Here is an 18,546-nt window from a genome sequence, read left to right on the forward strand (position 1 = left end):
GAGTGTGCGTTCTCTTTCATGTCAGCAGCACTTTGCTTATGCTGTTTTGTTACGGTGTTGTCAAAAGTAGATTGTCCATCGCGCAATAATGTCGTCGCCTTGTATATAGTGACATGATGAGATTATTTGTCATTGTTGTTGTACACAATACACACAAAATCTACTTGAAAAGATTGCATTAAAGGTACAAATTCTGAAATAATAGTTGAAAAGAAATGCAGTAGTTCCAAACACAAATATATTTAAATTTTCTAAAGATAAAGTGCAACTTTAATTGTCGTCGAATAATCTCGTACAGACACGCTCACTCACAAAACCATTCAAACGAGAGAAGAAGATGGACCTGAATTAAACAGGATATAACACAATGTCATTAGAATTTATGAAATGTACATTTTAATGAGGTTGCTGTTTTTATCGTCATGCGAAATTTGTAAGTGTTTATTTAGTTGGGAGGTGAAGAATTTACAAGTAAAGTGTATGTGTATTCGATGAATTATTTTGACGTGACTATAGTTGTCGCCCTCATCTATCGCTGTCGTTGTCATCGCTGCCGTCGTCGTGGTTATTATTAATTCTTGAACAATTTATACATATATTCCATATGAGTGAGTCGAAAACGCATAATTCCTGTGGAATTGATTTTCATGAACTATAAAATTCTAAATAATACTGATCAAAAGACACACATACATCACATACACACATATACACTTTGTTAAAACGGAAACTATTCGTAAACAATTTTGCTCTTTATTCGAATTAGGCACATATATTTTTAAAGTGCTTTGAAAAAGTGAATTGAACAAAAATAAAGAGGAAAAACAAATATAGCTGCATAACGTTATGCTATCGAAATGAAAATATTTAAAAAAAAACAATCATAAACTAAATAGAGGAGTGCACAAAACACACATACTCATAGTGTATTCGTGATTGAAAATTAAGCCCAACGCTGATATGATTTTATTTGCATAAGTTTTACTGAATGTAAATTGTGAATCACAATTTGTGATGAGTTTAAAGTAATAATGCTATGAATCGAATGGATAATTTACGTGATTTACGTGGCAAATGAGGATTTTTATAGTATTTCGTAAACAAATACAAATCGAAATAATTATTATTTCAAGTTTTAAACAATTTTTCATAAGTGAATCATAAAAAATTGTGTAAAATAGCTATAATTAAGTAGTATGTGTCATATTGAGTGTCTTTAAAAGAATTTATTTTAAATATTTTTCGAAAAAAATAAGTGTAACCCAAAAATTGGACGGGAAATGTACTTTACGATTTCGTTAGTATTTTTTTTTGCTGTTAATGACTACTGATAGCACTTATATATGTTGCAATCACGACTCTTCACTCTCTTACATATTTCTTTTTTCGACCAAAACCAAGGCGCTTATAAATGCAAAACGTGTTTCCGATACATGCAAGTTGAATTGTGAAAAGAAAACAAAAATGAAATAAAACAACGAAACATTTTCGGTGTGTACATTTTCTTGGTACTAGCGCATCAACTCCGGTTTGAACATAAAAATTGTGGATTTATTGTGCGAGAGTGATAAAACCACGCTGTGTCACACGACTTTTTATCGTATCTATAGTGTGACTGTTAGACAGATCTATGTATGAAAACATTTGTGCAAGTGCAGGAATTATCTAAACGAATCATCAAGTGCACACGAAATTTTGGTATACTATACGAAAACTATACAAACGAAATGGAAATAATCAATAACATTCAAAAAGTGAGAAAAAGTGAAATGAACGGTCACCTTAATGCATATTAGATGCATTTGCTATTGCCCGAACTTTAATATAATTGTTTTATAGTTGTTGATTGTGGGGTTGATTTTTTGTTTATTTCCTTTAAGGTAAACATTTAATTGCGGCAAGTTATTTCGATGCATATTTAGTGTGAATTGATCTCTACAGAAGTGTCTGATATCTGTGCTACAATTACTCAACGCACATGTGGTACATCACAGAATTAATTTTCCAACAATGGACTATGTCTTGAAACAACGATAAACCTGAAAATATATGAAATAGAGAAAAGAAAACCTTTTTTGACTCTTAAAGTGCACAACAAAAAAAATCAAACGAACAAAACTCAAAAAGGCAAAAGAATCAAGTTTGATACGCACAAAGAAGAGTTATAACAAGTAAACATAATTAAATCGAAAGAAGAGAAAAGGAAAGCATACACAAAAAAAATCTCTTATAATGTTCAATATTTAGAAGAAAATATAAAACACATATGTAACGGAGAGAGAGAGAATGAAAGGATCGGAACTCAACACGGACAGAGAATTCAAACGTATCTATGTTGAGTGAGTTATAACAAACTAACAAAAATTGAGAAGCGACAGATTTAAGAAGAAGAAGAAAAAAACAACAACAATAACAAAGTATACACTAGTAGAAGACGAATGAAAAAAACTCATCGAGAATCGACTTCATTGTTTATTTGTATCATTTTCATTTGTGCACACGCAACATATACTGGCATTGATGCTTAATCGTACGGCGGCAACATAGAAAAAGATACAGAATAGTAACAAACACACAGATAGATTACCGTTCACCAGAGACTCGGAATATACCACACGAGAACGGAATAACAAAAAAGATATAGTAACAATAACACCATATCTATGTATATGTACGTACATATATAAAAAAAAACATTATTAACACAGTACCTACGTATAAATTATTCCACACATATAAGAAACAACAAAAGGGAGCTAACGTGTGTCGGTGTACACGAAATAATGAACATAGAGAAGATTCGGAAAAAATTAAAGAGAATAAACTGAAAAAAAAAAGACGGAAAAGACGAAAAAAGAACTTTTGAGAGAAAATAAAATACATATAGCAAAATAAAAACTACAGAATACACCAAAATCGAATAACAAACATAACTTTGATAAATTCAAAATGGCGGCAAGTCGAACTCGTATGCAACAAACAAAAAACATATCATCAATATTTTCGAAATTGCATGGTGCACTGTCTGATGCATGTAGCCCGCAAAAAATGTCCACTGATAAAAAAACACTTGACAAAACATGGAAACTAATGGATAAGGTGGTACGACAGTGCCAACAATCAAAAATGAATTTAAAAAATAGTCCACCGTTCATTCTCGATATTTTGCCCGATACATATCAACGTTTGCGATTAATCTATTCAAAGTATGAACACCAAATGCACATTCTGCATGCAAATGAACATTTCAATGTGTTCATAAATAATTTAATGCGTAAATGTAAGCAAGCAATTAAACTGTTCAAAGAGGGCAAAGAGAAGATGTTTGACGAAAATTCGCATTATCGTCGCAACTTAACCAAACTTAGTCTAGTGTTTTCACATATGTTAAGCGAATTAAAAGCAATCTTTCCAAATGGTATATTTGCCGGCGATCAATTTCGGATTACCAAAGCGGATGCAGCTGACTTTTGGAAGGCGAATTTTGGCAATAGGTAGGTTATTCGTTTTGCATTAAACCATATTCATTTTATATTCCGTTTATTCTCTTTTATATCTTATTGTTAATAATATTTGTGAAATGTATTTCACTGTTTCTCGGTCGCATTTAGTCTTTCTTTCGTCCAAATGCGTTTTATGATATCACTTTAGAGTTTGATCATTATGACATATCCTGAAAGAGTGCAATCAATGTTAGTCATGAGTCTATGATTCACAGTATTCACCACAAGCTTAATCATTCATTTTGAATTGTCTCAAATGTATTTGTTTTATCTAGATTCATTGTTCTGAAATATTTTTATGGAGTTATTTGCAGTAATCAAAACTTTGATAAAACCAAAACATTTATAATTTGAACAACAAAACGATAACGCATTTTCAAAATACAAAAAATGACTCTATTGTGTTTTAATATTTTTCTTGAACTTATGAGCATAGACATAGATTAGACTGCCGATAATTTAATATTTGTTATTGTTATTATATGTTGACAAAATGCGGTTTGCAAACGATAGCAAGTATGATTTTCAGCCAATTTTTTATCCTTCCGTATTGGCTATATAGTAGACTATATACAGACGAGAACAATATCGAAGATTTAACTCCAATAATTAGCCAATAAAACTTCCGAAAAACTTACATCTGCATATAACTAAAACAGCAAAAAAAAAATTATGCGTATGACAGGAAATGAATCAAACACAAATACTTTAAGATTAAATCATTAATTGCATCACATTATACAGCATAACTGAGTTTTGCTTGAAATGGATGCCATTCTATTTTATGAATGAATTAGTAAATTAAGCATAATGTATTTCACTGAACTGATTGAGTTGATTTGAATCGACAAAACTCATACTGGATGAGTCATCCATCAATTTGTACAAGGTGCATTCTAATTCATTAATCGTACATCAAATATGGGAGTGAATGAAACGAAATCTCTCGCATTTGTGCATTGTCATTTAAAAATGTACTAAATACAATCACAGTCTGAATTTATTTCGCTATTAAGAATGAAGAGAAAATAAGGTCAAATGTTGTTAAACACGCTTATATACTTATAACACATCCAGCGAATTGGTGAACGTAGCACAGAACTGCAAATATTTAAACGAGAGTGACAAACTCGGTTTTCACTTACTTTAAATAGTATTGTCTCAACAATACCCGGAAAGCTTGTAAATCTTATTTTCTCACCGAAGTACATAATCTCTGCTACTATAAGGTCAATCCGTTCTGAAATAAGTGTACTCACACAAAATTTTCGATTTTTGGCTCAAAATAAAAAAAAATATATGGGAGCTATGCTCATTTTTTCTTCGACTGTGGTGAAACTTTCAGGAACTTATTTTAATTACAAAAACATAATATAGATAAAAATTTGTAGTGATTCCGATACCCAACTGACATAGCTCTCATACAAATTCATACCGTTTTTGGCCATTTTTCAAACTAAATTTTATCGCAAAATAAATGTCATCCTCCCCAATGCAAATTTTCACACCATTTTAATGAAGTTTTCAAAGTCATTTCAGAGGGTGTAAGTGCCAAATCGAATATCTCAAATTATAAACGTGATGATGCGAATGACAAAACCACAAAAGTCGACTCGCTATATACACGCAATTTCCAAATTCAAACCTAGAAGGCTTAACCGCCGCGATTGATGTATGTTTGGGAATCCCTTGGGCCATAGATCAAGAAAAAACATCAAAGTTTGAAAATCGGTAGATACAGCGTCAACGGAAACGTCCGAGATCGTTTTTGTCTATCCGAAAATAAAAAAAACTAAAATTCGAGTTCGTATGTTTGCACATTCGATCTAGTACAAATTGCGACGGTTGCAAGTATTCTTCAAATCATTTATGTCCACAAATAAATTTAAAAATCCCACCACCACTGTCGCCACAATCTAGCTCTTTAGTAGGGATTTCATTTGACTTGCGAAAAAGCTGTCACAAATGATGAATTATTGAGATGAAATTTTGAGTTTTCTTAATTAGTCATGATTATAAATTGATCATGGTCCGTATGTTCAATGTTATTAACTTGAAATATTTTGTTGGAAAAATTTTGAAACTCTAAAAAGAAAGTCCGAGTTCATCGTCTGTCCGAGTTCGCTCCGATCTTAGCAAACGGTGTCTGAAGTTCGAAGTAAAGTCGAACGAACCGGGACGAACTCGGACTATCTGGTATTCAGATTCTAGAGATACCTTAAACGTCGAAATCGAAAAACTTGAAAAAATTTCATATGGAGAAACCTCTTTGAAACTTTCTGTGATTAAAGAACATAAAAAACTAAGACTTTTTGGTTCCGGCATTTTTCGAGATGGCCACCATGTTGACCGTGGCCAGCATTCAAAAGTCATATTTTGACCTTTGTCCCTATGTTCGCCGAGGCACTTCCACTTGACATATGCACATCGTTGGAAAGGTATTAAAGTAAGCTATGGAATTGTGCCAATTGCAACTTAAATATTTCAAGCCACAACAATTTCTGCAACATTTTGAATGTACAAATGTATATTCAGTTTTTATTCACAGTACACAGAAAAAATATCTACCAACTATTTTCGTCACAAAATTGATATCAGAATTTTTTTATTTCAAATTTTCGTCACTCGTTCTTCATCTCGATCACTATGGAAACAAAAAATGTTTCTCTCATTAAGTACTACATCTCCCTTCGTTTAATTTAAAAAAAAATGAATTTTTCCAGCAAAAAGAGTGGGCTCATCACTCCTTTTTCACTGATGGATCAGTCAGAGAAACAGGCAGTGGCTGTGGGTTCTACTGTGAAACAGAGAACAGTACTCGCTCAATTCCCCTGGGACGGATAACAACAGTCAAACAGGCCGAAATAGCTGGAATTTTTCATTGTGCAAACAAAATAATGGAGGGCACTGTGGAGGGTAACATTGCGATCTTCACCGATAGCCTAGGTGCTATATCGGATCTTCAAAGATTCAAGGTGGAGAGTAGCTTGGTTATGAACTGCTACAGAGCATTACAGTGTATTGCCGAAACAAACAATCTTAGAGTTGTTTGGATCAGGTCGCATATTGGTATAAGAGGGCACGACCTTGCAGATGGGGCTGCTAAAACAGCATCCCTTAGTGCAGTGGAAGGACCTGAACCGTTTCTACCAATAGATTATTCACGAGTCAAGGGCACTGTTGCAACATGGCTCAAAAATAGAGCCCGCCTCAATTGGCAGGGTACTTTTACATGTGAGCAAACGAAACATTTCGTGCAGCTCCCATGTCCCAAACTTACAGCCAACCTGACTGAGCTTTCCAAGGGAGACCTACGGATGGTCATTGGCTTACTAACCGGACATGCCAGAGTCAATAATCACCTAAGAAAGCTAAATCTTAGGGATGACCCTGACTGTAGACTTTGTGGTGATGAAGTGGAAACAACATCCCATCTTGTAGACAGATGTTCAAGGCTGAATGAAATTAGGGACAGGTTCACTGGATGGAGATCCTACCAGATGATTCATGCACCTAACGTATTCAGACTGGTACAATTTTTCAAGCGAGCATGTGAACAAAATCCATGTCTCGTACATATTTTTGGATAAAGACTATTTCGTGTATCATACTACACACACGGGCGTCTTGCAATAGGTTGTGAAACCTGAGCAACGAGTTTTACTTTGTATTCATTTAGAACAGTACACTCCCCGTTCAAATCCAATAATCCAATAATCCAATCCCTTCGTTTATGACATCGGGCATTGTGTTCATGCCGGAGGCCATAAAACCCCAAACACGAATTTGGGGAAATATGCTTCAAATTATATATTTTTGGGTCCCGCTACCGACTCCATACAAAAATTCGAAAATCGGTGAGTTAATTACGCAAATCAGTGAGAAATTAAAGGTTACATATATGGTTCAAAACTGTAAAAGTCCAAATTCTCTCACAAAAAGTGGATCTGCCGATGGAACAATGTTCGTCATATAGCAACTATTGCAATCACTTTTTTCAATATGATTTTGCCGCCGCTGTCGCCTAACAAACACATGCTGTCTAAACATTGCCATCTCCATTAAACAAAATGAATGTTATATGTTTCCGCCAAAACGAAACTATTTTTAAATATGAACACATTTGAAAGTCGTCTAATTTTAAAATACCGATTTCATGCAAAATTATTGCATCCAACCAACAGTAATGCATTGTGAATGTACACTTGTTATTTTTAAGACGAGAAAAGCAAATTCGCAAAAAATCGGCAATATAGTACAAATACAAATGATTTAATGTCGAGACAATTATGAAAAAACGAAATTTTCTTTTGAAAATATCTTGGGGTTACCCACGAACTCGATACTAGAAAAACTAGAACATATTAGAAAGATGTCAAATGTACATGTTATATGGCATTTTACTAGAAATATTAGAAAAAATTAGCACTTATTAGAATCCGTGGTTTCCCCCTCGGAAAATATATATTTTGATCAACAATTGGATTTTATATACTGTGAATTAATGTGCGTCATTAGATTATTGTTTACATAATAAGCCCAAACATTGTACCTTGTCAATCGAAAATAATACGGAATCAAAATCGTAATATATTATTCTAAATAGACTTTTTAGAACGAAATCACTCCCCCCTGAAAAATTTCCACACACACTACTGGTATAGATAGATTTTATACTAAGTCACTATATCAATATACAACAGTAATGGTCATTCAATGAAATATACCAAGTTTTTTTAATAAGAATATTAGTTCCGCTGACCATAGGGCATGCTTTGTTCAAGTTTTTATTTGTACGATCTTATCTATACTTGTTGGCAGACATTAAATGAAAATCAAATTAAAAAACAACAACATATTTTTGTGTTAATTCTTCAATGTTCAACCTACGATAAATTAATAGACTATAGCTAGAAAGTATATTTCACACAAAAACACGCATATCTATGTATTTTTTATGTGAAACGTAAAAATAGCTTTTTCGATAATGTGAAACGCGTCGTTACAATTTCGCATAAATAAAGAATTCATACTATATATCGAACAAAAAAGAACATGCGCTTAGACCTTTGTATTTGACCATATCGTTTTGGAAAACGAAACACCTCGAAACGAAAAAATTTAATGAGTTTTTAATGATGATTTACTTCATATGCGCTTATAATTCTATGTCTACTACGGGTTATGCATGTGAATAAGGACATTTGTAAATAGTCTCGGCGAGAAAATCTTGCACCATTTGAATTCTGGCCTCAAATCTGCAAAGTTTTAAGTGTAACCTGTTTATTTCTCTACATGACCATCACGCTCAAATTTGTCTCTATCATGGCGAATTTCAGTCCACTTTTTTCATTGAAGTTTATATTGTGATAGACCAAGAGCCACTCTAACAAGTTAATTTTTTTTGCTTTATGTCAGAAAATTATATATGGCTCAATAATAATAGTGCGGATTTCGCGAATGGGGTGGCTGAAGTGATAAACGTAAAATTATTTGTTTAGTGTATGTCTAGCTGCATGATTCAATATAGTTTTCTGACATAAAGTAAAAAAAGTTACTTATTAGAGTAGCTCTTGGTCTATGATATGGTAAACACTGTTACTAAACAGTGAACTTCATACTTATGGGAACTGATAAACATACATACAAATATTTCAAATCAATATAGACGATAAACTATATATCTAAATATGCAAGATGATAAAATTTCTCGAGAATTTATTTGGAAATATAACTTTTAAAGCCATTCACTTTTATTAAGTTCTTGTATATAAGGGCGTTTTAAATTGCATTCCAACAATATACATATATATTTGATGATAATAATGCGCTTCAAAACGGTATTCTTTTTCTCTTTTTTCACCACTCCGACCTCATATATATGAACTCACTTCAAACGCTCCCGGCAACTAAGGTAGAGATAGAATTGAATAACATCTCTTCCCATAATAAAAAAAACCGAAGAAAAGAAAAACGTGAGTTCTTCATATGACAAGCTTCATTGTTTTTTAACTCATTTCAGTATAAAAGAAGAGAACAATACATAATTAGTCATGAGAAAATGAGTAAAATGACCGCAATTTTACCTGCATCAGATGCATAATTACAGAACTTGAAACGAGCAATTGAAATTGTTTTCACCTCGTAATTTTTGTTTTGTACAAATATTAAGTAATATGTTTTGTAATAAATAAAAATATATATAGAAAAAATTGATAATTATCAATATATACCGGCCATGTACCAAAAATCATGTTCAATTAAAACAAAAATTAATTTTTTTCCTCCCTCTCTTAATTCTTTAAAGATTTTTCTTTTTCTTTTTTTGAAATCATCTTTGCAAGTATGACGTACACAAAATAATATTTTCGACTATTTGCCGTAATTAACAATAAGTAAAAGGTACAAATGCTTGAACAAAATCAACGTTATAAGAAAAATGAGAGAAATAAAAAACAGAATACGTCGTATCAAAGAAAAATATCAGAACAACTCATTCTATGAAAAAATGTCTTTCTAATTTATCTTTGGTGTAAATATTTTTTTCATTTTAGTATACATTTGAAATTCATCTAATATTTTTGCACTTTTACAGTACATTGGTTCCATGGAAAATTTTCCGTCAAGAATTATCAAAAGTACATCAAATTTCGTCCGGTTTAGAGGCAATGGCGTTGAAGACAACCATAGATTTGACATGCAATGACTATATATCAAATTTTGAATTCGACGTTTTTACACGGTAATTGCATAAAAACCGTGTAACTAGAATCATACATTTTCACATTTGGGTCTCATTTTTTTACTAGATTATTTCAACCGTGGAGCACACTGCTACGTAATTGGCAAATTTTAGCTGTTACGCATCCAGGTTATGTTGCATTTTTAACATACGATGAGGTCAAGGCCAGACTACAAAAGTACATACACAAAGCTGGTAGTTATGTATTCAGGTAACGTAATTAAAAGAAAATTTACATTAAAATTCGTTTTAAAAATTGCGTATGGCTAATCAATGATTATTTTCCTCGAATTTGACTTCGTAAATAGATTATCTTGTACGCGTTTAGGGCAATGGGCTATTGGATATGTAACGGCCGAAGGCGAAATTTTACAAACAATTCCACAGAATAAGTCACTATGTCAAGCTTTGCTTGATGGCCATAGGTGAGATAACATTCATCTGATCAATATTTCATCAATACCAGCATTATTTTTGTATGAAATTCCATTATTAATGAATTTATCTTTTCTGTTTTTCCATTTCTGTCTGCGACAACAGAGAGGGATTTTATTTATATCCGGACGGGCGGCAAGTTAACCCAGATCTTTCGTTTGCTGTGCAAAGTCCAATGGAAGATCATATAACTGTGACGCAAGAACAATACGAACTCTATTGTGAAATGGGTAGCGAAATTTGTTTTATATCATTTTTATTTTTCAGCATTAATTAACTGTTCGTTCACTCTTAAGTAATAACATTCAATTCTTGTTCACATCAACAGGTAGTACATTTCAGTTATGTAAAATATGTGCGGAAAATGACAAAGATATACGAATCGAACCGTGTGGTCATTTGCTGTGTACACCGTGTTTGACTGCTTGGCAGGTTGATTCCGAAGGACAGGTACGCTGATATATGGAATTTTTTTTGTATTATTAATTAAATTTACTTTTACTTAAAACAAAAATACAAAATCATCAGTGAATGTGTACAAATTTTCATATTTTTTAAGTTGAAAAATCGTTTTTATTTGCAGGGTTGCCCATTTTGTAGAGCTGAAATCAAAGGAACTGAACAAATTATAGTCGATGCATTTGATCCACGCAAACAACATCACAGGAATTCAGCACATGGTCGACAACAAAACGTTGATGATGACGATACTGAGGTATAGTTATCCAAAAACCATGGCCAAAACTCATCATCCCACACAAAATGGCTTAACTGCAACCACTTTTACCATTTCAAAATTTAATTTAAAAAAAAAAAACATCTATTTATATTGATGAAAAAACATTTCATTTTTGCCCAAATGAATTTTTCAATGAGGATCCGTCCGTTCAGGAAACAGCCTTCTGAATGATGAATCTATACAATCGTTGTAAAAGCACGTCTATTTATAGATATATCTAAACAGTATTTTCGCTCAGATAGTAACCTTTTTATTCAATTTAATATAATACGAAAAGGTTTTATTACTTGTTCGTTTTCTTTACATGGTTTCATATAATTTGAAATCGAAATCTGTCGAAATAATATTATGGTGACAAAGATATGTATGAATTTCATAAATATACTAAAAATGTTGTTAATGTTAACAATATTTTGTATACCTTGCTGACTTATGTATACTTATCCATAACGACTGCCAAGAAGTCGACAAAATTCTGAGTAATCAAAAACAAAAATAGTAAATAATGAACAAAAATTTTTGATCAATGATCAAACAAATGCATATCAACTGATAAAAATTTCTCAGTACCAAACAATGGACAACCTTCCACAAATCATGATGTGGAACATTTAGTACACCATTTTTATATTTGACAACAAGACTAACTATTGTTTGTTTGGCCGTTATTCATTCAGATAACAGTAAGAGTCTTATGCTCCTCGAAGAAAAAGCTTTCGTCATCGTCGAATTACGTCGTGACGATTATTCAGTTTCTAATGTCTAATGCAGACTTTAAATCGATGAGGCCTTCTGTACGAATAGCCATGTTTCTTGATGATTTTTACCATGGTTTTCCTTCTTGAAGAACACTGATCGCTCATTCTTTATTATTCACATTCTTTTGCCGACTTGATGCCATGATACTCACATATGCATCCATTTCTTTTCAATGAACGTTCACAATGTTTTGTATACAATTATTCTCCATTGACTGCCACGTGGTGATTTTTACCGCCTTGCGTACTTCCCTTCATCGAGCGCCACATTGATTTGAAATGGTATCAACAGTAATGCAAATATTTCAGTTATTTCGAAACTTTTTTCGGAAAAGATGTTCAATACCTGCTTTGCATATTCTGGTATTAAAATTTAATTCGGCGGCAATTTCACGAATCCTTTTATATTCTTCTTCGTTGTCATCACAATTGTCATTGTCCTCGTTTCATCTTTTTTTGTCATTAGTATATCACTTCTTACATGATCGAAGGAACCTTGCTTACTGATGTTGATACTTTCAATAATTAAAGAATTCTCCCACTGTGATATTTTGGAAGTGTTCTGTTTTTTTGAAATATAGACAGAACGACACTTAAAAACGAATGAAAGAAGTCAATTGTATAAATTGAATCGGTTAGAAAATTCATGACCGCAGGAAATTTGTTAAAAGAGCAACATGTTCATACAAAAATGTATGAGCGTGTTGCAATTTAATTTTAGATGTTCTGGAATCACCATAGACAAATTTGAATTAAAAGACCTAACATCATTCATATTATGCTGTAAAAAATATTATTGGATGGAAGTAAATAAAAGAAGTAGATTGGACAAAATCTTTATTCTTTATTAGAAACTATGCATTTGCTAATTAAATGACCACTGCACTGGGCCAAAGCGTTACGTTTTTTGACGTAAAATTTATAAAGAACGTTACAAACATTATAATTACTATTTGCGCCGCAGTTTTGCACTTTTTCTTTTAAATTCCATTTTCCAAAACTAACATTTTTCCATGCGCTTATTTCACTTGAGAAACACACACACATACATACATACATACATAAACAAACTTTTGTTTTTGTTGCGTTTAATGGCTTTTCTTCGAAATTCGGATAATTGAAATCAGTCATTTTTTTAAATGAAAAGAAGTTAGAATTATTTCTCAAAATATTTGTGATTCAAAATTAATTTAGATATTGATATAAAGGATAAAAAAAAAAAAATTTATGTGCCAAATGTTGTGTGTATTCATCCGACCTTGTGCTATAAATGTGTGTGTGATCGCGCTGATTGCATAAATCTTATCCGTTTATCTTTGGTTGTAATAAATTTATTGCTTTTACTATTTTTTTCTTTGAATTTTTAAGTGTTTTCCGCATAAGTAAAAATGAGAAAAAATTTAGTGATATTTATTAATTTGTATTATAATTTTTTTATTGCTTTAAGTTATATTGAATGAATTATTTCATAAATAGATAAATTAGAAAATCATTTGAATAATAGATTTGAAAAAAATACGTTTGATTTTAACATTATGTAAAGCATGAAAACAAATTATAACTTTTTATTTTGTGTAATTGTTTGATTTTTGATCATACAATAATTTTTAAAAAAAATTATGAAAGTAAAGAAAAAAAATTTCATCAAAATTTCAAAATTCACTCACTTAATTACTAATGCTGATTCCACTTGGCATTCAAATAAAAGTAAAACAATTTACCTATTTAAGAACCAATATGCACAAAATATTAGAACGAATTTTGAAAGGAAAAGTAATAAATTATTTTTCACACGATTTACCAACTATTTATGTTACCGTGTTGCTTTTTTTTCTTAAAAAAACACTTTTCGCATGGATTACGGCTAGAAAATATGAAAGTCCAAGTCTGACTACAGCCACAATCCATGTTTAAAACCATTAACATTATTTCTTAATTGCTTTTTTATTTGTTTGTTTGTTGATATTGAGGAAAGTAGTGATTTGGTAGACTGCACATTGATTTCTACAAATTGCAGAGAAAAATAAAGAAGAGCAATTTAATAAGAATACAATTATGCAGAAGGTAGAATGTTTTTGATTTAAGACTTTTAAATCACTAACTCTTTACCATAAATCAATTTTCGCATTCATTATAATCAGTTCAACCACCACCGCTGACGTCGTTGTCACTTTAGCTCTAATTCTTTTTCTTCGCTCGTTGATCACCATGAATAATCCGAATTATTATCTTAATTGACCGATGGCATTCGCACTGTTGGTGCTGCTACAGTCGCTAATTCACCGATGTATCTAGACTCTGAAATGAAACGAAAAAGCACTTATATAAAATTTGCATTCACTCTATATCAGTAGTGTGCGAGGAAAAATTTTCAGGAGGACGTTAGTTTTCGAAAACCGGACAAATTTTCGTTTTTTTTTGCTCTTCACTTTTTTGACGAAAATCCCTTGCAAATCGAAAGAATTTTCTCCGCGAAAAACCCTAGCAAATCGAAAAAAGTTATCTCGGATCCAAAAACCCTAGAAAATTGAAAGACATCTCCTCAATTTTACCTACATTGACACACAGCTACACTTTTTGAATCAAAAACCCTAGCAAATTCGACTAAATTTTTATGATAGTACTTACAGAACGATTATGCCGACTAACTCGTTGGTCTACAGTAGTGCTTGTGGTGATTTGAAAAAGATTTGAACCATATCTACTTCATCCATTTAATTGGAGCCAATATATTGATACTATAGTATCATGTTGGTGGATTTCGTTCATATTCCAATGGATGGCCTTGATATTTTCCGAAAATATTTTTTTCTGAAAGAGATTCCCAAAGACAATTTCTTAAACGAATTTTTCCCAAATGAGGCCACGATTTCCATCAAAATGTAAAAATCTACAGCGTGTCTCATATAAGTAGGCCACTACTGAGGGTATGAATTTCGTTTTTCTCTTTTGTTGGTATAGTTTTCAAAAATCTACTCCGATAGAAATTCGTAGAAATTTATTTCAAAAATTTCTATCCCAGCAGATTTTTAAAAATTATTCCAACAGATATACTTTTTTGCTCGGGGATCTTGAATTAGATCATATTTGTTTTGTAATGTTAAACGTGACCGTTTTACTGGGTTACACTATAGATGTCCCATTCACACAGAAGTATTAACATATCTTAATAACTAATACGTCAATTTTGTTGTTAACTAGTAACATCTTTCAATTTTGCACGGTTTTGAGTATTGTCTGTTGTTGGGTACATGGCCATGGTTGAATTAAATTGAGTTTGCCCATTAATATAACATAATCTACGTGTTTTTTCTATCAAATTCGGTTTTAAGTCTTTTCGGAATAATTGTTTTGTGTGTGGAACAATGATCGAACTCATTGAGTAACACAGTAAAACAATCGAACACATTGTTTCACACATAAAACCATAGTTCCGATAAACCGTGATTCCGATCGAAATTATGTCGCTATACGTTCAACAAACTCTTATGCACGAAAAAACCTGTAATCAAGAAAAATTCCTCAGAATCGCCGATTATTCACTATTCAGGTTATTTTGTATAGACATTACCAATGGACAAAAATTTTTCCAATATAGGGAGGTCTTCTGCCTTTCGGAGTTTCCACACATTTCTTCCTATTCTTTATTCAATCGTTGATAATCTTGTTGAATTTGGATGTCAATTGATATGTTATAAATTCAATTTAATTCATCAATAATTTCATTTATGAATATAATTTCAATTTATATTTTTAAATGGTCTTCGAAATGCTACAATTCTAATTTAATTTGAAAGTGAAAAAGAATATTTCATTTAAAACAAAAAAAACGTGATTGGGTTTTCAGGATGGGAGCGATTTTAATGTGGCTACATCTTCTTTGCATGCGTTAAGCAATAGCATGGCTCTAACTCGTAATGATAAACAAAGTCCGCATTCTTCGCCACGTATGACGAGACGTAGTGCAACGCCGAATATACAAACACCGGTCACATTGAGTCAGTCCACTACCAATGATATTTATGCTAGTCAATTGCAGCAGCAGCAACAACAACCGCAACAACAACAAATTCAATCAAACATCAAAAATACGGTACAGCAAATTTGTTTTTTTTTTCAAATTTTACTTTTCATTATACTGGAATGCAAGAAAGAAACTTAAAAAGCAATATTCTCAAATACCTCACGAAATAAAATTAATAGCATTTATTTCTTCTTCAAATAACAGTCAATATCACAAAATCAGACCACGCCAAGCACACAATCTCAACAGCAAACGCCTCAAATAATTAACAAAACAATATGCAATGTTCATGCCACGACGATAAAAAGTGATGTTGTTGCGAGTTCAGACCAAAGTTCATCGGCACCACCGTTACCTCCGCGTGGCGGTAAATCATCACCAAATGTGGCCGATAATTCAGTTGTTAATCGTATGCTAAAACCACAAACTGCATCCAGCCTAATGAATTTATCAATTAATACAAATTTATCGGCAATTCTATCAAAAAGTTCGGAAAATATAACATCATGTGAATTTGAAGTACCGAAATCTAATGCGCCACCAGTACCCAAACATAATTTAATTAGGAAAGATATAGATGACATAGACGATGAACTGAAGCACATCAATTTAGCAAATATAGACGATGCATGCGAAAAAGTGATTGTTGGACCAGCTGAAACGATTATGTAGTATTGCATTCTAAAAAAAAGTTTTCTTAGAAAATTAATAACATACATTCTTGATATTATAATTTGTATCTCTATCTAAATCATTAGCGGAATCATTGATACACGACCACTTGAAACGCGTAAACCAATTGGCACGTGCATGAATTTGACCAGCAGTAGCAGTAGCAGTGCCATCGAAAATAAGGAACAGAAGATAGTCGCATCAAATTGTGCAAATAATCTCTATCATTTAAAATTTAATATGCAACAAAACCAAATTCGGCATCAATCATATCCCAATCATATGCAGCCATCAAAGTCTCGAACGACCCCACATTTAGGACTTGACCTATGTACAACAACAACATCATCATCATCATCATCATCGTCGTCGTCGTCGTCGTCATCAACATTAGCTCCACAAAATCATGCCCATTCGATTACCAAATCGAATGGTACCAAAAATGTACGATTTCTTATTGAATATTAATAACAATCACCACCACACAAATAATTGATATTCCATTTGATTATTTAGGCATCCGATGTTGGTTTACCATTACTTTACGAAAACATAGCAAACGTGCCATATGAAAATATTAATTTAGATTATATAACACGACTGATGAACGAGGGCTATTCAAGGGAAAATGTCATCACAGCATTGGGAATTTCGAGAAATAACATCGAAATGGCCTGTGATATACTGCACGAGTTTGTAACAAAAAGTGGTGCTTAAAAGTGCAAGTTTACACCGAAAATCGTAAAGAAACAAATAAAAAGAACAAAATAATGTGTATAACCATATTGAACAACAAAACTATGATTAGGTCAGTTATGCACACAAAATTAATGATAAAATAAGTAAAGTAAAAAATATTTTACGGGGTCCATTTTATTAGTTTGATTTTTCTAGTTATAAATAATAATATGTCAGAAAAGTGGTGTAGATTAATATGATAAACTAATATAAGGATATATTAGTTATATGTATGATAAACTCTTGTTTTCTATGGTTTACATAATTTTTATAATTTGCTTTCAGTTTTATGCAATCAGCTTTATCAGTCATTAATTCATAATTTTTCTTGTATTTCATATTGGAGATTCAAAATTTAACTATTGCCTGTTTGTTCTCTTCTTCAAGATTAGCTTACTTCATTTTAATAATTGTCAATATGTAAACTAATATCAATGCAAAACAAAAAATAAGAAAAAAATGTCGACAAAAATATTGTTTTAATATGATCATTCATTGGATATTTTTATTTTCCATTCATACGTATAACTTCAACAATGCACACATTAGTTGATATTTGAAGCAATCTTTTTTAAAAGCTTAATACGCAAACTACGAAAATTTCTAATGCAAAGCAAGTTCAAAATTTGTGACAACTTTTTTTATTTTGACAATTACCAAGTAAAAATGACCAAACGTAAGGATTTGGAGTTGGTTGCCAGACCACAATCGAAATTGCAATAAATTTTATTGAAATTGTTTGGTCATAATCAAAGACTTATAAGTTTCATTCACAAAAAACAAAAAAGCAAATGCATTTGTTTTAATTAAAAAGTAAATTATGAAAATGCGCAGTGATAATAGTAGTAGGAAAATGGGGATTCGAGTGCAGTAGTTGCGTCAACCAACACGGCGGCAGCACTGCGAATATATCATTCACTTACTCACTCACACAT

General features: G+C 31.9%; 2 protein-coding genes across 7 annotated transcripts in view; one reads left to right on the top strand and one right to left on the bottom strand.

The window, feature by feature from the left end:
- The first annotated feature begins 23 nt into the window (after positions 1 to 23).
- Positions 24 to 18,067, top strand: LOC116336595 (E3 ubiquitin-protein ligase CBL). Of its 6 annotated transcripts, none has more exons than XM_031760538.1 (12): positions 24 to 433; positions 1,881 to 3,494; positions 10,099 to 10,245; positions 10,313 to 10,456; positions 10,554 to 10,670; positions 10,786 to 10,910; positions 11,009 to 11,130; positions 11,264 to 11,395; positions 16,025 to 16,270; positions 16,406 to 16,869; positions 16,960 to 17,317; positions 17,390 to 18,067. In XM_031760538.1, the coding sequence occupies exons 2-12, from the start codon at positions 2,950 to 2,952 to the stop codon at positions 17,588 to 17,590; spliced, it is 2,601 nt and encodes an 866-aa protein (XP_031616398.1). In that variant the 5' UTR covers positions 24 to 433; positions 1,881 to 2,949; the 3' UTR covers positions 17,591 to 18,067. The 6 variants fall into 6 exon arrangements, with proteins under 6 accessions (XP_031616398.1, XP_031616400.1, XP_031616399.1 ...); XM_031760540.1 differs by having other exon boundaries at positions 2,741 to 3,494; XM_031760539.1 differs by having other exon boundaries at positions 24 to 184.
- The window catches only part of LOC116336596 (tectonic), a 6,425-nt gene continuing 3,627 nt past the window's right edge, over positions 15,749 to 18,546 (bottom strand). Inside the window, exon 7 of the mRNA XM_031760543.1 lies at positions 15,749 to 15,840. The gene's annotated coding sequence lies outside the window, so the exon portion shown is untranslated. The remainder of the gene's footprint in view (positions 15,841 to 18,546) is intronic.

Source organism: Contarinia nasturtii, unplaced genomic scaffold (assembly GCF_009176525.2).
Source record: "Contarinia nasturtii isolate CC-2019 unplaced genomic scaffold, AAFC_CNas_1.1 Cnas_scaffold_187, whole genome shotgun sequence".
NCBI classification, from domain to species: Eukaryota; Metazoa; Arthropoda; class Insecta; order Diptera; family Cecidomyiidae; genus Contarinia; species Contarinia nasturtii.

What these genes read in the sequence shown, in the direction of transcription:
- LOC116336595 (XM_031760538.1), top strand. Translation starts at nt 2,950, where the DNA reads ATGGCGGCAAGTCGAACTCGTATGCAACAAACAAAAAACATATCATCA. An exon ending in GCTGGTAGTTATGTATTCAG is followed by an intron (nt 10,457 to 10,553) that starts GTAACGTAATTA and finishes CTTCGTAAATAG; the next exon opens with ATTATCTTGTACGCGTTTAG. An exon ending in TTGATGATGACGATACTGAG is followed by an intron (nt 11,396 to 16,024) that starts GTATAGTTATCC and finishes TTGGGTTTTCAG; the next exon opens with GATGGGAGCGATTTTAATGT.